This window comes from Pleurodeles waltl, chromosome 4_2 (genome assembly GCF_031143425.1).
Source record: "Pleurodeles waltl isolate 20211129_DDA chromosome 4_2, aPleWal1.hap1.20221129, whole genome shotgun sequence".
Classification (NCBI taxonomy): Eukaryota; Metazoa; Chordata; class Amphibia; order Caudata; family Salamandridae; genus Pleurodeles; species Pleurodeles waltl.
The window spans coordinates 802,369,213-802,391,986 of NC_090443.1; the positions used below are offsets into that span (position 1 = coordinate 802,369,213).

Sequence of the window (22,774 nt, forward strand, 5' to 3'; positions counted from 1 at the left end):
CCACCTTGTTCTTGTCAATCTGACCTTGGTCCACTCCACCATGGCCTCCCTAGTAATGGTCCTCCTGGGCTTGGTCTTCCTCATTGTTCATGTGGTTCTTGCCACACTGGTATAGGCTCCCCCTGAGTCTGACCCTCATGGACCTTCTTATCCTGGTCCCACGGGGCCTAGACTTCTTGTTCTTTTAAATGCACCCTGGACATTCTAGTCTAGGGTCACAATGTCCTGCTAGCCCAGGTCCTTTCTGGTTGTCATCTTCTCAGTACTGGTCCATTCGCTTCTGGCCCCTTCGTCCTCTTTGATCTGCTCTGGCCTTCTTGTGTCTGGCCCTTCTTTCCATTGGTCTCCTGGCCCTGGTTGCCCTTGTTACTCTGGTCGTGGTCAGTTTTTCTAGGCCTTTCTTGTCATTATGGTCCAAAGCCTTCTGTTTCTTCTACGCTTGGTTCATCTGTTCTTTCTGGCCTGTGTCCAGATCCTCTTTTCCATATCCTCCTGATCCTTCTCACCCTGGTCCTGGTACCCTTGTCCTGTTACTTATCTATTTGTTCCTGGTTCCCTCTGGCATTGGTAACACTGGTTCTCGTACATTGGATCTCCCTTAGCCTGTTTTTTCTCGATCAAGCAATCAGGATTTATAAAGTGAGTCTAATTACCCGATAGGGTATCCAGGTGCGTCTCCCATGAATCTCCCACACAGAACAAAATGCTCATCATTGTACTTGTCCTCGTGGCTCTGATCATCCTAGCCCTCCTAGTGGGCCACCTTCTAGTCCATATTCTTCTCTCCTTATCCTCTTACTGACCTACTTCTTCCTTTCCCAGACTCCCTCCACAATTACTTTAGTCAGGTACAGCCTCCGATCCTGTCACCAAGAGCTGTTTTGTTTTTTGCCTTACAGATGTCTTTTCCTGAGATCGCACTGTCAAGGACACAAATAAGGACTCCGTAGAGACAGGGCCTTTCCCACTTAAAATGCTGCTTAGCATGTTAGAATTTAAAACTACCACTTCCAGAAAACATTGTACAGGTGACTAATGTTAGTGAGGCTAAGTGGTCCCTCATGGCACAGGACCAATAAGCATCTATGCCCGACACCTACTCTGTGAATACTATGAACAGGTGTGTTTGCTCACAGGCTGCGGAGTAATCTCCTGTCAAACATCCAGATGCCTTATTTACATGTTCCCCGCATTCACTTTTGCAGGGGCCCCATTAATGTCTCACTCAATTTACGTACCCTCCCACAGCACCACCCTTTCCCTCTCCCCCTGCAAATATCCCAAAGCACTGCCCCCAAGCACCACTTTCCTTCTGTGCGCTTCCCTCTCTCTAGGACCTAAATAGTACCTTTGTATCTTAATCCCCGGTTTACTGCTGCTTGTCGACTGTTGCTTTATCAGGCTTTAAATACTAAGCAAGCACAACCTGCCCTTTTGAAAGAAGCCTAGAGGCCTTCCATGCGAAGCGCCAAAAGAGCCCACCCCTTAAAAATCATCAAAAGAAGGTTCATGATCATTACCAATGTAATCTCACGACTGAATGAAACATTTATATAAGATGCTTCAAAACCATATTTGCAGGCAGACAACCAGTCTTAGACTGCAGCACAAAACACCTGTGTGACTTATCCTGAAGCTCCTGAAATAGAAGTTTGGTGAATCAAACTTCTGTTTCAGGAGTTTCTGGATATGGCACAGAGATGTTTTGTGCTGCAGTCTGACTGTCTGCATGTCTAATCTGAATATTAAAATAACATTTTTTTATTAAAAACTGATTTTGTTTTTCATCTGTAAACATCTTAGCATAATTCATGCACTTAACTTTGTACAAACTGTTGTATATTGGGATAAGCTCTTGCATTCAAATGCCTCACATGTTGCGTTCTCATTACAAGATGGCTACCACCCTACCATTGCTTGTTATCTGGCCACAAGTCAAAGTGAACATCATCTCTACTGTTTAGCTTGTGGCGGGCTAACAGCAGAGATTATGTACTAGTTTGGCGGCCGCCCAGTAAATAGCTGAGATTATGTACTATGTGGCCAGGTAAATAGCCACTTTATTAAAATGAGTTCTTTGAAGGTTCCAGTAACTTAGAATTAAAAAACTACAGCTCAGTCGATTTTAAGTGGAGGAACCATCAACTTTTTAATCAGTTTGCTCATGGGAAGATTGGCATCTCTACTTCATTATTCTAGAACTGAAAAAGTTAGGCTTCATTATCTCTTCAAGAACACGTTACCCTTTTTGTCTGCAGCTATACCACTGTAATGGCCTACCTGGACAGACAGCAGGCAGAGAATCCTGCTTGCCATGGACCTCAGATGCTAGAAATTGAATAGTTACACCTTTGCTTTTTTTTTTATATGAAAGAAGGAACAACTGGACGTAGTTCATCAAAAGGTTTCCAATGAAACAGCTAAATCCTGTTAAATTTAAACTTCATAGAATGTCCTGAAATTATTCTTACTTGTAGATCAATGTCTTTCTTCCCTCAGGCAAGTGAGAACATTGATATTGCTGTGTGGACTAGCACAGAATCTTTCTTTCAGTATTTGTATCATACTAGTTTGAAGATTTTCACCCCCACTGTTGTCTTCATGTGTCAAGATCTGGCCTCCCAGTAATACTGAAAGTCATCAGATTTTGGTTTGGCACTCTGGTTTCTTGAATGCCAATCGACATGACTTCTGCTTAAAGCACCCAGAGTTTAACCAGCTTATGGTTTTTATAATTTGTTTATTTTAGCCAGAAAACATAAATGTTGATTACAGAACTTTAACGTTCACACTGTTTGAGAGCACATGGAATTCCTTGCTTGGAAACAAAAAGATTAATAAATCCATTTCTTTCAATCACCTGGCCCGAGTAATTAGTCTTGCAATGCAGACCTCCCCATTTCGGAAAGGAGTCTAGCAGTTGGATGGCCGATAGTTTTCCAGAGCTGTGTTAACTGGCTGCCCCCAGGTTCCAGTTAAATACTGTGCCACATACCTTTCTTTCTCCAGCACTGGAGTGTGCCTTCTAGGTGTATTCTGTACCTTTACCCACGGTTCTATTGTCAGCCACTTAAAGTCAATTGGGAGGTTGCCAACCAGATCAGGAATGATTGTTGCATGCTCCTCGCAAGCTGATTGTTCCACACTTTGCCCCCCATTTGCAATTTCTGATTTGATCCCACCTAGACATGGGCTTCTGGCATTTTTGACTGGTGCTCATTTGGGGAGGGAAAAACCCCAGAGCCTTTTCCTTCATTAGCAGCTTAATTTTCAGGTGTGCTCAGCTGGGGAAGCTGTGCATTAAATTGCTCATAGAGAAATATCAGAACTGCCTCTGGCGGTACTGATGGGTAACATACTTACCTATGCCTATAGTTCCTTATCTAGCAATATTAACTCCACAAAACCCTGCCACCCACACAGCTCATCAGCAGCTCAACCTCTTGCTGCTTCCTTTTAGCATGGCGCTTGATCTTCCCCGGGATTATGGCAATCCAGCCCTTAAGACTTTTGTGATTTTCTTGAATATACCTAAACATGGTGTTCTCAGTGGGTATCGCTATTGAAATCTGCAGGACACAGCACAACACAGATTTCACATTTTAAGAGGTCAACGCTGTTGGAATTTAATTTAGTAATATTTCAACCTGTTTTTTGCAGTGCTTTCACATTGCAGAACAATGGTAAAAACAGATTATTTCTGTTATAAAGATCATTATGGCTGTAATTTAAAAATGTTACCTTGCAGACGCCGTCCCAATATTTTAGAGCTCACGTTGTCCTTCCTGTTCCTATGATACTAGCTGATGTCTTATTATCCCTCAGCTAGATACATTAGGTTTGATCTTCTCAAGGCAAAGACTCAGTGATGCAAAGTGGGGTAGAGTCAGAATGTGTTTACTATGTGCAGTTCTTTTATGCTTTGGTAAACTTCTTTGTGTCTCATCCAAAAAACTCTGAAAAGTAATTTCCTAAAAAGAAGGGACCATTGGCCTTTCCCTGTCCCTAGCGAGAAATCCAGAAACTGTTCTCATCTGTCCATGCTAAAGGTGACTTCATCCAAACCTTGACAGAATTCAAGCTTTTTACAATAGTTTCCAAAAAGATGGACAACAAATATTGAGGTCCTTATTACGTGGTAATGATGCGGGTGGTATTCTTGCATTCCTGCTGTTTAAAAAGATTTCTGCACCCTTATAAATGCAGAGTAGTCTGTTTCCTTTGATTATCGCCTCTTGTTTAGGACAGTGGAGGGACCTGGATGTAAAAGTGTAAAAAAGGTTACTAACCTAGGTATAGTAGTTTTAGTACTTACACTTCTAGTCCATATGCCCTGTTCATTCTGAATACTGATTTCCATCCTAGCAGCTTGTCTCAGTTATGTGCTATTGGTACATGTTTTTGGTAAGTAAATGAGAAGTGCAGTATACTGAGGTTGCACATGATGGTAGTGGGGACATGTAATTGGTGTCCACATTAGTCTTGGTCTCCTCATATTTTGTCTTACCAAGCAATGGATCATTAGGCAATGCTATTGCCATAATCTATAAAAGGAATGAGCATAAAGATCCATAATACAGGCATTGCTAAGCTTCTGTTTTGCAGTTCTTGACCCCCCCCCATCATATTTTCAACACTGCATTTGCTTTGTGGAATGCTTTATATTCAGAATGATTTAGGTTTCCTACCTTTTAAACTTCCTTACCAACTAAATATGCTGTAGGACCATAGGGCATGTGTTGTCTCAATTATAACACAAGATTTCCTGCAGACTGAATCCCATTAACATTTTGACATTATTTGACTAACTTAGATTCTGATTAACTTTTGATTCTTTCTCCTTTTAATCGTAATTGTCTTGTATTCAATATCTATTCTCAAACTTGTAGGTTTACTCCAGCCTCATTTAGAAAAAGTTGCTATTGAAGCCTTGCAACTTTGCTGCTTATTACTACCTCCACCAAATCGCAGAAAACTTCAACTTCTAATGCGCATGATTGCGCGCATCAGCCAAAATGTGGATATGCCTCGATTACATGATGTCATAGGAACTAGGTCTTTGGTAAGTGTTTTGTGATTTCACATCATACTGCTTTGAGCAAAACTGTGCTATCCATGTTGATGAGGAAATGGATGGTTTTGTGTTTAAGAAATGAATTCTTATTAGGTCTTTAATGTTAATGTATTTTGTGAGGCCTCTGGTTATGCTTGGACTGCTGAGTGAGATGGTACGGAGTTAGCTGTTCTATTGGAACCCTTTCTTCTCTGTTTCTGCATTCGATTGGGTAATTTCTCTTTTGTCTAATTGAGCCTTTGGCAATTTCCTTAGTTAAGGATTGGATTTTATTTTACAACTACCTTAACTTAATCAGTTTTATCAAAATGGGGCTGGTATTGTAACTGAGAAACTGTGCCGAAGTGGAACTGCTGTTTTAGCCCACTGTGCTGCTTAAATTGTACTTTTATTTGTGTCCAATAAGTAGTCAATGATAGATTGGCCGAGATGAGAGCTACTCGCGCTAACTGGTATAACATTTTCTGTTTGCTCTTATGGAGTAACACCATCTCCCACTAGCATCCTGTCCATCAGCGGTAACACTTTGGCCCGAGTGCAACTTGTGGCAGTTTACACTGCTTTTTGGGGTTTGTGGAGGAGAGGGGGCTGGTGCTATCAAAGACTTTTGCTAGCTAATATCCCCTCGACATCTTGGTACTACAGTTGAAGTCTTCAGTACAGTCTTCATAGCCCTTTGAAATTAACTGATAATGTATGTGAGCTATTCAGCTGAATAGTTGCATAGTTTGCCAAAGCAATACTAGTGGAAAAGTAATGGAACAACTTCATTAGTTCAGTGTCAGTAAGTTCAGACCTTTGTATTTAATAACCTTTTCTAATAAGTGTTTTGAACAATCATGCCAGTAACTTCATCTGTTGAAATATCTCTGGATAATTACATCTTAAGTCAAGTAGATTTGCCACAACTACAATTTGTTAGGCCAGCAGATTTAGCCATCAGCCGTAATAACATTTCAGAAATAAGTAATCCAAAGGAAGAATGTCTTAAATTGCTTTGGCTGGGATCATAAAAACTCCATATTAAAATATTGTCACTGGCTTCATATGAAAGAGATTCAGTTCATTGGTGTTCACTCAAGGCTTCTACAAAGAAGCATTTAAGTACCTAATGAACCTATCTCTCCTCACACTGCCCAGAGACCATTCCACTCAGTCATCATAAATGTGATCCACTTAACTACACAGAAGTGATACATTGCCCACAGACATGCCTATCTAAAACAACGTTCCCAGAGCCTTCACTTTTCTATAGGAAGTTGTGGACATATTTATCCAACCAAGCCCATAAAACTCATTTTCCCTACCTCTCTTTTCTGTTCACCATTAGGTCGATGTCTTCATGTGGTATGTTCTGTGTTAACTGCATTTTGATTTGGTTGTGCTGTAAAATATCCTTGTCTTGCGGACTGCTTTGCTGCTGTGGTCTAGGTACCAAATGTGAGCCTATGAACTCTACAGGTAGCATGTTCAAGTCTGTGAACTGGATTGTTGGGCTTTGCTTGTAATGCCAGCTTTTTAGAGTGGCGATTTCCAGGTGTAGTTTGTGGCTGCAAGTAGTAGTTATTTGCACAGATTTTAATAAAACTGTTCTGCTTGGGCAGAGGTCCCCAATGTGTAGCCTGGAAACAAAATGTTGCTTGAGGAACCCTAAAGTATTGGTTTCAACTTTTACGTCAATGCTGCACTGGTTGCACATTTTTTCTTTATCAACTTGATTGAATGGTGAAAGCTGTAGTGGCCAGATACTTGCATTTTGCATGTGGTATCATTCTGAGCACAGTCCCATAGCCAGTAATGGTAGTGCAAAACCGAGGGCTGATACTGAATGCATCATTGAATCTTGAACATCAGATTTCATTGGTGACCAAACCCTATTTTACTATCTCTAAATTTAACTCATTTTTTCGGACCTGTCCATATAGAATAAAAATGGTAAATTATTTTATTTGGTTTACATTCATTAGGGACATTTTGCATACTTGGGTTGACCAAAGTATTATCCATCTTCTACACAATAGGATGGACGGGTCTGTATTTAGCCTTTAAAAAATGTATCACCTCTGTGAACGCCCACCAATTCTTCTGGCTCCAAGCACTGAAAATAATGTTCTTTAAATCAGCCATAAGTGTGCATAAGATACTCTGCGGAACCGGTTGCAGATTTCTAATGAAAAATGTATCCAAATAAGTTCCATCTTTTTCCTTGAGGCGCAGCTGCCAACTCCTGCTGAAGGTTGTCAAGTCAGAAACATTGTTTGACAACTTTTAGAGTTCAGGCAGTGGAAGTATGAACCAGCCTCCAAACCAAAGTGCATTCTGAATCCTTGCTTATACATTTTAGAAAGAAACTCAAGACCTAGAGATTTGCAGATAATATTTCATGACTTCATTTCTAGCTACCTTACACTTGAGACGGACAGCTAATTTGATGGTGCCTTTTGTAATGGATGTTTTTACTCTAAAAATATATATTTGAGCTAATAGCATTTAAAAGCTTTTAAGAGGAACCTTTTAACAACTTAATTTGGAGTTTATTTCTTGAGCAGCACCACAGCATTGTACATAGCTTTCTCCCTCTTGCAGTTAATGTACATAAACAAGGTTCCTTTAGTAGTCTTAGTTTTTATGTACAGTGGATTTTACAGGCTAAGTCTTAACCAAAGTAAATGGCATTCTAAGCTATAAAATGCAACATTTGCCTCTACATGTCCTAAGTATTAGTAGGAGAAAACGGTTAAAATGCATTAAAGTGATTTTTCATTCTGATCAGTTGCCCCGGTCCCTCACAGCTCTTTAAATCCAGTTTTAACCAATGGTTCGGACTAAAGTTCTTAAGAAGGCACCATTTTTGTATTAAATTTCAAAGAGGGCTTAAATTGTACCACGTATTAGCCAGTGCTATTAGCCCAAAAGTTAAAGGCACAATTTGCTGACATATTTCCATGAAATCGCTTGTTGTATAACTGACTCGTGTATTGGGTCTAGCGGATTAAATCTTACAATCTGTTTAAAAAAGATTGTAGGGACAAATGCTAAACAGCCTATGTCCTACATAATGATCTTTAGTTCCTACAATGTTCCAAAGAGGCAAATTAATCTAATGTGCTTATAAATGCACCATCTACCACTAGGATTTTCCAGAGTACGATGCAAGGGAATCCTCGGGTCTCATTTCAAGTAGTCTTTAACTCCCAAAATATTTTGGCAAGCGTTACCAGGCATTTTACTTTAAAATGTTAATTATCATTACATTTCTCCAAAATTCCTTAGGGAGCATTGTCTCCATTCTCATTTTGCAAAGTGGTATTTGAATCCTAAAATGACTTCATAGATATCACTAGCCTTATATATTTAAAACTGCACCATGCAGGAAAGTAACATCATTCTGACGTACTTACCCCCACTTTTTGCCTGGTGTCAGTGTGTTCAGACTGTAGTGCACTAGGATACTGCTAACCAGGACTCCGTTGACTGTGCTCCCTCCTCTAAATATGGTTGCTGGTAAACTTTACACTCCACAATCTGCATACTGGTGCCCCCATGTTAGGCCTAGTATATGGTACTTAGTTACCCAGTGCATTGATATACCAGAGGTCTCCCATGGGCTGCAGCATGTATGGTGCTACCCATAGGAGCCCATGCAAACTGTCTCTGCAAGCCTGCCATTGCAGCCTGAGTGGAATGGTGCATGCCTCATTTCACCACCAATATAAGGCTTACCTTATATTGCGGTCACTGCACTTTAACACTGTCACCTCTCTGGTAGGCACCTTCAGTCCAAGGGCAGGATGCATGCCCCTAAGTGTGACTGTACTCCTGAATGAGCAGGGTACCCCTACAAACCCCAGACTCCATTCTGTGAGCTTTGGAAGTGCTGGGATGCCGTCTTAAGGTATGTAGTGGACACTGGTCAATACGTGTGGTCCAACTATATAATGGCTTCTCCGAACCTAGGCATGTTTGGTATCAAACATGTTGGAATCGTGCAGCTACACAGATTCCTTTGCTAGCTGCATGATCCTCTATACTCTGGGGGCTCCTTAGAGGATCCCCCCCGTTTTGCCTGTGTAGCCTTACGGGGTCTGGCTGCCAGCCCTTGCTGCGGCCAACCCCAGACACTGTTCTGCCCTCCTGCTGATTAACGTTGCTCAAGCAGAGGAAGGCAGAACAAAGGATTACCTGCACTGGCGAGTTGAGACCACCTCTCCCTTTGAAATAGGGGTCTCTGAGCTGGGGTGTGGTGGCCTGTAAGTGGCATCAGACTGCTTTGAATGGCCCATTTGGTGCACTCCTTGCATAATCCAGTTTGTACCAGCACATCTGGCTATGTGGCAAAACCACCCAAAGGACAAGAGTGAACACCGCCCTGTCCAGCCCCTCCCTTAGCTAGATGCACCGCGCTCTGCCAGGTGGCCGGTTAATTCTGCCATTTTGAAAATAAGATGTGCAGAGGCTCGGGGAGCATCTGACTGGTTAGGCCAGGTAGAGGATATCCCTGACCCCCTCTGATAGGTGAGTCACGTTAGAGAGTGACCAACCCCGTTTAGGGTTACTTAAGGGTTCCCCCGAGGGTGGGTCCTTTTTGCCTTTTCTTTCTCCTCTGGTAAATGTGCCTTATTTCTCTACTTCTACAGGAGGAATTCAAAAGAACTTTGTCTAAAGCCCCATGGAAACAAAGCATGTGTGAATCCTTGGCTATGGCCAGTGAATCAACTGTGCATTCTACTGACCCCACCAAAACTTCGGTTTTGAAAAAACTTAATATCCCTTTGAACCTTTCGGATTGAATTGAATGTGCCCACGTACGGGACGCATCCCTTACAGATCTATTAGCCAATTCTGACAGCTTGGGGTCAATCCTCTTGAAAAGACTGCTCTGTCTTTCCATACATAATTCTGAGTTTGTATTATCGAAGAGGCACATTGCCCTTTGCACCCATTTGTGTAGTTCTTCAGCATCCGAACTTGAGTTGTAAAAAATAATCTCTTCAGAACATTTTTTGTCAGTGGTCCCTATATATCTGGGAGTCTGTCCTGATATACTTTCATTCCCTTATCTGGCCCATTCTAGGATCTGTACCAAACTTTAGAAAGGTCTGTCTTCAAATTCAACTCTGGGATGAACACTATTTGGTAGATAAAGTAGGACTTGGGCAGTTAGGTTTCACAAGCGTTCTTACTTTTTGGGGCATTTCCTTTGTAATCCAATGCCTAACATATTGAGCTAAATGGTGGGCCGGTGCAATTTGATTCATTATTGACTCAGAATCACCTTTCGCCTCAAACATGTGGCCACCACATTGCTCTTTAAAGCTCTTATCCTCATCTCTTTTATAGTTGTATCTAGTTCACTAGTTTCCGACGCCCCCCCACCTCCACCCTGCTCAGCCAGTCAGAATCATTATCTGAACAACTCAGTTTAACATCTCCACTGCTTGTGGAGTTATCACATGCACCACTTTGTGGCTCTTTTTGGGCTTTTGCAGCCTTTTCCTCAGTTTTGTTATATTATCCTTATTATTCTTAATCAAACTGCCAAACCTCTTCGATTTACGTACAGCGGAATGTGTAGTTAACTTGTTTTACCTGGTGGCCCTGCACTTCAGGTTCTCCTATTGTCCAAATACTCTCTTCCTCAGTATGTTTACCAATACCCATTTTTATAGGCCTGTCTTATCCACTTGCCCAATTTTTTTGCTAAAAAAAATATAGCACAGTCTGAAGTTTCTTCTAAATGACCTTAACCTCCCTAGGAAGACTCTTTACCACTGTCCATTGCCAAAAACGCATAAAAGATCTTGAAATTATTTCCTGAAATGCCAATTCAAAATAAGTCTCCTCTGATCGATCCTCTGTGGAAGAAGTGTTTCTGGTAGAAAAGCTGCTTCGTTGGTAACACTTTGTATGGAAGATCTAACCTCTTTCCTACTCAGTCATCTGAGCCAGGCGGATCTGGCGGATGAGCCAGGAAACACAACCTCTCACCAGCTCGAGCACTCTGTTTAAAAGTCTGCTTTGCACTCATAACGTTGATTTATTTCCAAAGGGGCGTGGAGTCCGAGCTAAAGCTAAATCGAGCTTGTTGGTACACCATGTGTCCTCAGCAACGGTTGTGAGACTCTAAAGGCAACAAAAAACAAAGCATGTTTAGTGTTCCTGACAGAGCACTCGTAATTGCCCATCTACCAGTTAAAAAAAATACTGTACCTCTATTAAATTTATCCTCGTATTTAAACTGCACTTGAAAATACTCAACCCACATTTTTACCAGCAACTTATTTTTGCTTATTAAATCTCCCAAATGTATCTAAAGCATTAATATTTAAATCTGAAAATACATTGTATCATACTAGAAAGATATACACTTAACTTTCCTCTTGCTTAGTACTTTAGCACATATCTTGTGTGAGCAACAAAATGAAGATGGCTGCTGGTATTGAGATTTTAAAAATGTTATAGAATGTTGCAATTTTTAATGTCCTAAAATTGTTTTCTTGATGCTGTATATAAAGTTGTAATTCTTGCTGTAATTCATTCCAGCAACATCTCTGCCATGGTATATTCTATTGACCGTACCTGATGGATTGTTTATGGCATTACCTTTTGTAAAAAAAAAAAAAAAAAAAAAAACTTAACAATAAACCAAGTTCCAGGCTGACACGCAGTGGGTTTCACAAGAGCAGTGCACCTTAGCACTCCTTTCATATACACTTTTTTGCAAGGCAGAGGGACCACCCAGAAGAATATTCATACATTCACACGGTAGATCTGTTGTCGCTGAAATGCAAAAGTGGCCCAGTAGTACTATAAAGTATCTTCAGGTGAAAACCCACTCCATTTTTAAGGCTTTTGGTAGGGTGCTATTGTAGGCTTGCTCAGATTGGCAGGACTGCAAAGGACCTTCATGGGCGAGTTTCCTTCAAAATGCATGTCAATTTGTGCAGCTGTGCTGCTTGTTAAAGTAAAGGTAGAAAATGTGTGTATTATCAGCTTGGTGATAAAATGCATTTTTATAACAAATACCAGAACTGGAGAACATTACCTAAATGTTAATTATTTTTAGTGACTACTGTCCAACTTAGTGTATGTATTGTGTCTGTACGTCGTAGTGTTGCAGTTTTTGTAACCTAAAAATATCGTTTAATTTGGCTTTCCTCCTATTTACATTTTTAGATGGTACAGACTTTTTCTCGATGTGTGCTTTGCTGTGCAGAGGAAGTAGACCTTGATGAACTCCTTGCCACAAGATTAGTTTCATTTCTAATGGACCACCATCAAGAAATTCTTCAAGTACCAGTGTATTTGCAGATTGCAGTACAGAATCATATAGACTACCTTAAAAAGGTCCCGGTAAGTGCAACCATTGTACAATGTGTCCAGGCTCTGTAAATTAATATCTTACCTAACTTTATAATATCTAAATTAACAAAGCCCTTAGTTTGATTTTTAAAAAAAATGTCACTTTGTAGTTCAAACAAATTCTTTTCTCTGGGCTTATATTTTTGTCTTATATATACAAGAGAAAGCTACAGGGTACATTTACTGTCAGTTGGCTTTGCTTATTCTATACTACTGAAAATTACCGGTTTTATTTGAGTTGAATACTTGTCTATTGGTACATTGTACTTCATTCTTATCTTAAGGAACCTCCCTGTTTTTGACTGTCATTACTGTGTGTCATCACTTTTCTTAGAATGACCCAAAAGTCTAAATGTTTTCTCCGTCAACCCGAAATGTCCTGTTGGTAAGCAATTATATCCTGAATGTTCAGTGCCATTTCAATGGAGCCTTAAGAACATAATTTCCGTATTTTACTGTATTCTTCTATTACTAAAATATTTCACATTTTGTGTATGGGGTTTGAAAATCTTTTTCTTCATAGTAGGATCATCATTGATGGTCAAATGTTTGAATAATTCTCCACTGTGTTCATAGCAATTCTTCCATGGGTTTAACATTGTAGAATGCCTTTCAACCATAAATTTGTGATATTATGTCCAGTGGAAATCTATTGCATGCTGTTTATCCTGAATGTTCAAAATGTTGCTGTTGGATGTCTACCTTTAAGGTACGTCCTCTATCGAGGGGGGACTTTCAACACTGTGCTTGATGGTAAAAATGCAGCCTGATAGGCTTTAAGTGTAGAAAAAAATACCAGTGCTTTTAAGAGGCTGTGAGGCACCCCTTCCCACAGTGCACTGTACCTGCAGCCACGTCGGCACCTGTTTGTCAGAAGATGAACCCGAAGACTTTGAAAGAGAGGTGAAACTTTTTATGGCCACGGCAAGGAATAAGGAAAGGAGTTGTTGGAAATCTAGACCTTGTTCGGAGTCGCTGTCTCTTCATTCTTCGAAGTCATCTCAGAGGAAGCACAAGAAGAAGCGGTGTTGCAGTTCTCGACATCTCTCTTCGAGAGAGGTTTCTCCGACATTGGTATCTCTGCATCAGAGGTCGGCAGAAGGCTCTCTGGCTCCGTCTCCTGCAGCCTGTAAGGCATCACCTTTTGAGCCCTCAGACTTCACCTACTGATTCGGAGTCAGAGGTGGGCCCTTCGCCTCCAGTTCTTCCTCCACCTCCTCAACAGGGGCAAGAATATGCATCTTTCCCTGCTCCTGGAACAGAGCCTTTCAGCTTGCTAAATGCGATGTACAGCATTTTTAGCAGGGCCTTGACTCCATCTGGTGTGCCAGCGGGCCCCATGGGTCAGATGTTGTAGTTGCTGTGAGGTTTTTTGGCGCAATACTAGCAGGTGCCGTTCCGGCCATTGATGCCGATGGCCCAGGTATCCTGGTCTTTTCTGGCACCAAGGAAGGTGCCTCCTTCGCCAGTTGAGACTCTGAAGGAGTCAATGGCACTGATTGCACCCTCTCCAACATCAGATGTCTCCATGTGGTGTTGCATCTTCCAACTCCAGTTCCAGTGGGTTCTGCGGTCCAGGTATCAAAGTCTCCAGCACTGCAAGTGATGTTACAGGCGCCAGTTCAGACTTCTCCGGCGCCACAACTGCATTCAAGTCATAGATCCCCAGAGAAGCTCAGCGCCTTTTAGAGGAGGAACATTTGTGTACCCAGCAAGATCTGGCCTGGAAGAGGGTGAGATTCTTTTAAATGATCCAGATTTTGAAGTACTGGATGTTGCAAGTGACTTGGACACTTTCCCAGAATCAAAGATATCATCACCAAAAAGACATGCCTCTTCCTGAGGTCATGTCATATCATGCAGTAATAAGAAAGGCTGCAGACATGTTGGAATTGCCCAGAAATTAAGCTTAACCTGTTGACGAGAGTACTGCATTCAGCTTCCTCTGTATCAGAACCACAATTGCCTTTTAATGAGGCTTTAACTGAGCCCGTGTTGGACAGTTGGCAGAAATCTATGTCAGCCCTGCAGTGTGTCGACCCATTGCCAGAAGGTACAAGCGTGCTCCAGGTGATCCTTTAGTAATCCGCAAAGAAGGTGTTTTCTTTGGGGAGTATGGCTCTGAAGTCTGCCGAGGCTGCTTGTCATTTGGATGATGTTCAGAGACACTTTGTGGACCTGTTAAATGACAGCCAGGTGGCAGCAAGGCATGTTATTCAGTCTGGCCTGGATTCAGCTGATTCTATGTCTAGAGCAATGGAGACCTCTATTTGCTACGTTCTGGTGGATTTGCACTTCAATGGTGCAAGACTATTTGACGCCAAAGCTGTTTCTGCCTTAGAGGGATTCAGAGAGAAAAGCGACTGTGAGATCTTTAGGCTTTCAATCTCAGCCCAGAGATCACAGGCTGCTTCGCAAGTTCCAGGGGTTTGGCTGGAACTACTACTTTTGTGGCAGGCAGCAGTTCCAGCAGCAGTCTTCGAATCCACTTTACAAGTCTTACAGAGGGTATACCAAAGTTAGACAGCAAGGAGCTGCCCATCAGCCTTCCTCCTCCTCCTCCTCCTCCTCCTCCTCCTCCTCCTCCTCCTCCTCCTCCTCCTCCTCCTCCTCTTACTCTTCTTTCCAAGCCAATGTCACAGGAAAGCTGCCCTAGTTTCACCTTCTTAGAGCATGCTTTGCCAGTGGGAGGAAGGTTGTCCTATTTTCTACTATAGCAGAAGTCCATAACTACAGACCTGTGGATTTTGAGTATAGTTGAAAACTGTTACACCCTGCCCTTTCAGGTATTTCCCCCACCCTTTTACCCAACAGAGTTTTTGTTTAGAAGACCATCTTCTGCTCTTCCAACAGGAGGTCCAATCCCTACTTTTAAAGGGAGCAGTGGAGTTGGTTCCAGAGCAGGAACGGGGTCAGGGATACTATTCAAAATACTTGTTGATTCCCAAAAGACAGTTACTGTACGGTGGGGAGCACATCTGGGGAATCTGGAGATCAAAGGACTGTGATTTGAAACAATCTCTTCTGGAGACCAGTGTGTTGGAATTGCGGGCTATAGGTCTGGCTTTCAAGGCCTTCCTGCCCTTCATTTGCAGTCAGTCAGTGCCGGGCTTGATAGACAATATTACAGCAATGTGGTACGTCGTCAAACGTGGAAGTATAGGGTCAAATCTTCTCTGCAGAGAGACTCTCTCGAGACTGGTCCTGGGCTCAGGACCATTGGTTTTGCATAGCGGCAAATCACTTGGCCGGAGTTCTGGATGTATGTGCAGACAGTCTGTCTGCATTTGTCAGCCAATCACATGTGGTGTCTCCGTCCAGAGTTGGTGCTTCACATCTTAGGTCTAACTGAGGGGTCCCCCAGAGACAGGTTTGCCACTCAATAGAACACATACATCCTGTCGTTCTGCGTCCTCCAGTACCACCCCTCAACCACCTCCAACACCCCTGTTTCTTCACGTTTTGAGGAAGATTCTCCAATACCAGGCCCAAGTCATATTAATAGCTATGAATTGGCCGAGAAGGGTGTGTTACACAGACCTTCTTCAGGTTCTATACTCTCCACCTCCAGAGCCTGCACTTGCATATCTGGAGATTGAACAGGGCAACCAGAGTTCTTTTTCTCTTCACCCAGATGTGGTGGATGTTATTTTATCGGCCAGGCAACCCTCCACCAAGTTGGTCTAGGCTGGCAGATGGGACTAGGTTTGTAAAGTGGTGTGTAGAGAATATTTGAGTGACCCTTTAAAAGCCCACATGCCTGATATTTAACGTTTTGCGCTTTCCGTGGCGCAGCAAGGTTTTGCAGTTGCCACAGCTAAAGGATATTTGTCTGCCCTTTATGCATTTATTTGTTTACTCAACATACCCTGTTTATGTCCCTGTTTAAGTCCTTTATAGTGCTATGGTTTATTAAGGGACTTACTAATCAATATCCTCCCATTCCATTTATCATGCATCAGCGGGATATTAATTTAGTGTTAACATCTTATGGGCACTTCATTTGAACCCTTACATAGCTGTCCTTTGAGGTTACTTAATTTCAAAACTGTTTTTCTGGTTGCCATAACATCAGCTAGACCGGTTAGTGAATTGCAGGCATTAAGCTTGAAACCCCCTTTCATGGCTTTCTGTGCAGATAAGTTGGTATTGAGAACCAGTGTTGCTCTCCTGCTTTCCCTTCCACTTGGCCAGTCTATCACCCTTCCTACTTTGTATCCTGCTCCACATCTATCTAAAGAGGAGGAAAGGCTTCATCGTTAGGATCCTAAAAGGGGCTGTGAGCTTTTATGTGGACAGAACTAGTGATCGCTCTCTGGACGATCAGCTGTTTGTTGTCTTTGTGGGCAAGATGAAGGGAAAAGCAGTGCTTAAGAGGACATTGTCCAGGTGGATCATCCTGTGCTTAAAGATCTGCTATGTCATGGCTAACAAAAAAACACCTGAAGGTAATAGAGCTCATTCTGCTAGAGCTCAGTCTTCAACTTCTGCTTTAGCTACAGGTGTCCCTGTAGTTGGCATCTGAAAAGTGGCACCTTGGGCCTCCCTACACTAGTTTGCAAAGCACTACTGCTTAAACTCCAAGGAGGTACGGTCACTTTATTCATTCTATTTTGCAAGATTTTTTGGTACAGACACAGGCACCCACCTCTGAGTGCAGGACTGCTTGGGGATTCTATTTGAAAGTTTTTGAATCTACAGTTAGAATTATCCATCAGAAGAACAAGTTACTTAACTTCAGTAATGCTTTTTCTGGTGGATACAATGTCTACCTGTGGATGCCTCACTAACCCACCTGCCTCCCCGTTACTTGTCTGCATATGCCAAAAAGAAATCTGTTTGATATTATGTATGTATGTCTTATTTCATATACATATTTGTGTATATGTGTGGATTGCCACATGTTGTTGCAGTCATGATGTTGGTGTCACCTTTTTGCCTGAAGGCATGAAGAAAGTGTTTGTAAACTGACGTCAGTACACCGAGGACTTCTTATGGCTCCGATGATGTCACATGAAGTCGAATCCGAAGTGGTGGCATTGTGATGTGCTCATTGATGATTAGAGCTATGAAGAAAAGTTTCTGTGGAATGCTGGCACACTGGGATATTTGAAAGGTGAGGAATCCACAAATAGATACTGCATCTACCAGAAAAAGCATTACCAAAAGTATTAACTTGTTCTTTGGTGTCTAACCAACCGCTTATTGTCACAGAATCTCACTCAGATCTACGTAGCTTTGTCTATCATCTTTGAAACCTGTGACACAGCATCTTACCATTCTCACGATTTGCCAGGATCGAAGAAGATGCTGCAAATGAAAAATAAAGCAGAGACTTTGAAAGTGGTTGGTCTGGAAGAGCAGAAAGTCTTCAAACAGCAATATGGACTCAAAAACAAAAGGTATTTATATCATAGGTTTGTAACCTGAGATGGCCATACCAACCTCCGCAACACCAAAAGCAACTGCAAAGCCAGTATCAAAGATGATACCAAAATCAACAAAAAATACTCCTTCTAAAACAGCTTACTCTGGAGAGAAACTCGTTGGGTAATGAGCAGTGCTAGGTCAACATATTCTGGAGATCAGTGGTCTCAAAGAACATACAATTGGAAGACTCGATACATTTGATAGTTGCAATACAAAACTCTCTAGCATGGCAGTGAAAAAGTCAAATTTTACTATTGGTAGTTTTGTTTCCATGGACAAATTAAACTCTGACCAATCCAGAAATCTAACACTCACATTTGTCCCATATTCCAGGTATACAGGATGTAGAGGCAGATTTATTTCAGTTAACATTGCAAAGAAAGTCGCAAATGGGTGCTAAACGATGAAGTAGTACACACTATTTTTGCAGAATGGGATACTCCAACTTTAAACTTAGCCATAACTCAAAACAAAAAAACACTTAGACTTCGCATCCAGAGCACCAAAGATGAACTCCTTGAGTAGCGCTCTTTTGATCAGTTGTCAACTCAGTTTGTCTACATCTCTCCACAGCTTTCAGTGATACACTCGTAATCCTCAAACTACGGAATTTGAGAACAAAAGTGATTATAGTAGCACCTGATTGTCTGTCTGAGACAATGGTTGGACCCCGAAGTTCTACAACTGTCCCTGTTACATTACAAACAATTGCTATGCAGACCCAATCTTTTAACTTATGGGCCAAATGCAACATACAGGCCTTAAATCTTTGAATTTGGCTGCATGCGCCTGAAATCGGACGGTATAGGAAATCGGACTGTATGGTGATTTAAAGCTACCTGATGACTATATGGGTGTTTTGAAAGAGTCCGAATGGCGGCCTACAAGGTCCTGTTATGCGTTAAAGTGGAACAGAATTTTCATCTGGTGCCAATACAACGGTCATGATCCCATTACTGGTCAGGAAAATGTCATACTGCCATACTTGCTTAATCTCAAAAAAGCAAAGCTACAAATTTGATTGATGAAAATGCATTTGGTGGCTGTAACTGCTTACAGAAGATCACTGCAACTGCTGGCAGGATCCTGGAGCATTAAACTTCTCCAAATTTGGCTTTTTTCATTCAACATCTTAGATTTTTTCTTGACAACCATTTTATTCGACCTTTAGGATCTCTCCTTGGCTTTTTCCTTTTTTACCTGACAGAAAATTAAGGTATTTAGTCGGATAACATGCCTTTTTTTATTCGAAAAATGCCCAGCCTATGGGAGAAAGGCCAAAACAGACCCTCATGAAGTCTGTGTCATTGCTTTCCAGAAAGTCATGTCACCACTGCAGGAACTTTTCCAGGCGTATCCTGAAGGACAACAATTTGCCACTTTGGCACTGAGGAGCAATGAAGACAACAGACACAGCCTGAAGGTGGAACCTCACAGTGAGTAGAGGGTCAGTCCTCTAGCAGGGCTCTGTCCTTTGTCTCTGGAGTGTGTGCAGCAAAGAAAACTCTGAAAAAACGCCATCGGTCCCAGTTGACTTCGAGGAGAGTTACGGCACCTACCTGTTGGCCCTCAACAGCTGGTTTGACATTGAGGAAGCGCAGAAGATCATCATCGAGGCAAGGTGGGTCAATGTCGAAGAATCGCACAACATGGACACACAAACCTCATTCAACGTTGAGGAATCTTGGACACCAAAGCAGTCAACACTCGCCGTCAAGGTCCGAATCTGTTGTGGCACCTTTAAAGGTCTCCATCACGGGCAACATCTAAGTCGAAGGCAGTCTGAGTCTTTTAACACTGACAAGACTAAAGGAGGTAAGGACAAAGGAGGCGTATTTATTCACCAGATTCAAAGTATTCCAGAACACACTCCGCTTGTTCAATGATCGACTGTGTTTTCCAACACCAGGTCATCTCCTCGACCACCTCTGCCATTACCATTGCAGCCTCATCCAGAGCCTACTATGCCGCCTCCTACCAGTGCCACTCCTGCGTCCAGTTGACACTCCTGTAATGAGACCTATATATCAGTCCAGGCCGTGCCATCATTCAAGTCTGCACCGTCACAGCTCAAAGGTGTTCATCGATATCTACCAGGCGCTGCCGCCATTGTCATTATTCACAACGCTATCATTCAGGATCTTGCCGTCGTTCCACAGACCCATCCTTCACTTGTATGGGAAGATAGTCTCCGACACCTACAGATTCTCCACCACTTCAGATTTCACGGTGGATGATATCACCGTTCCAGGAGGCATTGGTGAGGGGAGCTGCAAAGCTCAACATACCTATGCAGACTCCAACCCCCTCAAGCTCAGTGATCTTTGAAACACTGCAGCACAGGTCAGCATCACAACCATTACTACCAAACCATTACTACCACTGGTGCCAGGTCTACTAGAACCAGCTATGGATCTTTTTCTGACTCCAGCCACAGTTAAACCAGCTCAATCAAGGCTTCAAAAGAAATATTGACCTCTGGAACAAGATCCTGTCTTCCTCCATGCTGACCTGTCTCCAGACTTGGTGATTGTAGTGGCGGCAGAAAAGCGCTGTGCCACTACTCCTGCTTCTACAGTACCTCCTGATAAGGAGAGTAGAAAGCTGGACTCTGTGAGGCGGAAGGTTCACAGCACTACAGCATGAAAGCGGCCAGTGCAACCACCCTTCTCTGTAGATGTGATAGGGCATTATGGGAATCCATGTAGCAGTTCACAGAACCTCTCCCCAGAGAAGAGAAGACTTAATGACAATTGAGTGAAGGCTTAATGGTTTCTAATCAAACTGTGAGCGCTGCAGCAGACTCTTCCCTGTTTCGGGCACGTGACTACTGCCGCAGCATTGGTCTGAGGAGATATTCTTGGCCCTGCCCTGTATCCCTCATGCCAGAGTCAACAGAGAATACTAAATCTTCCATTCTCTGGCTCTACTGTATTTGTAAGCCACATGGATGAGGAGATGGCACACATGAAGGTGAAAACTGCGATTCTTAAGACAGTAGGCTTAGAGAAACCCAAAGAACAGAGAAAATCTTTCCAGCCCTATCAACGTTCCTATACTGGTGGTGGGGGGGGGGGGGTCAAACCTCTCGGTGGTGTCAGGGTTCCCAACAGTCACAGCACCAACAACCATATCAGCAACACCAATGGAAGCAGAATGGTTACTCCACCCTCCCCACCCCCTCTTCTGTTACCCACTCCGACTGGGGGAGGAGGGGGTATTTTTCACTATCTGACAGAGTGGCAAAACATAAAAAATTGCCTCGGTTCTGAATATTGTGCAAAATGGGTATTTTGTCAAATTCATCAGCCCTTCATGCCTCAAACCGTCCAATTTCCATCTCCCATTGCTACAATCGGAAGTCAGCATAGTCTTAAAATAAGTCAGTGGAACCAGTTTCCCACAGACAGTGAGGAACATCTATTTATTCCAGATACTTTCTGGTGAAAAAGAAAGACAAGAATGAATTCCAACCCATACTAGACTTCAAATCAGCCAACAAATGGATTCAGCGGGAAAAGTTCTGGATGCTGGTAACACACTAAATCTATCCTCAACTACTCCAGGGGGAACTGGTCTTGTTCCATCGGTCTTCAAGATGCCTACTTTCATATTCTAATTACAAAACAACATAGAAAGCTCTTGAGATTCATGGTGGGCAGGACCACTATCAGTACCAGGTACTTCCAGTTGGCTTGAAGGCAACTCCCAGAACTTTCTCTAAGTGCATGGTAGTAGTTGCTGCCCACCTCAGAAAGAACAAAATCTTTGTCTACCAATACCTAGACGATTGGCTAATCAAGGTGTCAAAGTCTCAGGAAGTCCAGCTTCATTGCAACTGTACTTGCAATTTCCTTTAACAGCTGGAGCTCCATGTCAACCTCCACAAATCAGCACCTATCCCAGTCCAAACCTTGCATTATCTGGGACCCTTCATTGACACAACACAGGCAGGAGTGTCCTTCGGAGGAGAGACGCTTACCAGTCCTTCAGAAGTGTTATTCTCTCACGAAAGTCTCCCATCCAACAGTGAGGGCAGTATTGTGTCTTCTAGGCTTGTTGGCTTCCTGCATCTTCCTCACACATCTCCACGTGCCCTCTCTAGGAATGTCTTGAGGACCAATGGGACCAACTGACAGGCAACTGGGAAGACAGGATAAAACTATCTCCATGTGAGCAGCCCCTGAGATGGGTGTTCTCCAGCCAACCTGATTTGAGGAATGACATTTAATCAGCAGGTTCCTCCTGAAACAATAGTGACAGATGCATCTCTACTAGGTTGGGGAGCCCACGTGGATCCTATCCAGATTCAGGGCAAGTGGTCATAGAAAGATGACCTATTACATCAGTCTGCTCGACTTGCCCGCAGTCCACCTGGCGCTGAGAGTTTTGTCCATCGTTCAAAACCCAGTCCTTGCTTATTTAGATGAACCATACAACCACCATGTACTATCAACAAGCAGGCAGGGGTGCAAGATCCAGGCCTTTGTCACACAAGGCCCAAACAATGTGGAAATAGCTCATAGCCAGGGACCAGACGATCACGGCGATGCAACTTCTTGGTGTCCAGAATGCTCAGGCAAACGCTCTGCTCGAAAACCATGAACGGGTCTTACATGATTGCGTTGTGCAAAACATCAAGTTGTGGGACACGCCAAATATATATTTTTTTTTTTGTCCCCGCAGAAAACAAAATATGCCAAAATGTCACCTAGAGATACTTCCAACCAGGGACTCTGGGGAATGCCCTACGGATCGACTGATCAGACAAATTTCTTTATGCCTTTCCACTGATTCCCCGGATCCCATCTGTCCTCATCAAGCTGTTCCACACGAGAGACAAGATGGTCCTAATAGCTCTATAGTGGCCACGTCAGAGGTCGCTTATAGACTTTTTCACTGGTCAGA

General features: G+C 42.7%; 1 protein-coding gene across 2 annotated transcripts in view; it reads left to right on the plus strand.

The window, feature by feature from the left end:
- Positions 1-22,774, plus strand: part of DEPDC1 (DEP domain containing 1) — a 219,415-nt gene that overhangs the window by 145,624 nt on the left and 51,017 nt on the right. For both annotated transcript variants that reach the window (XM_069232451.1, XM_069232452.1), the window contains 2 exons: positions 4,890-5,062; positions 12,251-12,427. In XM_069232451.1, the coding sequence (XP_069088552.1) occupies positions 4,890-5,062; positions 12,251-12,427 (350 nt within the window). The remainder of the gene's footprint in view (positions 1-4,889; positions 5,063-12,250; positions 12,428-22,774) is intronic.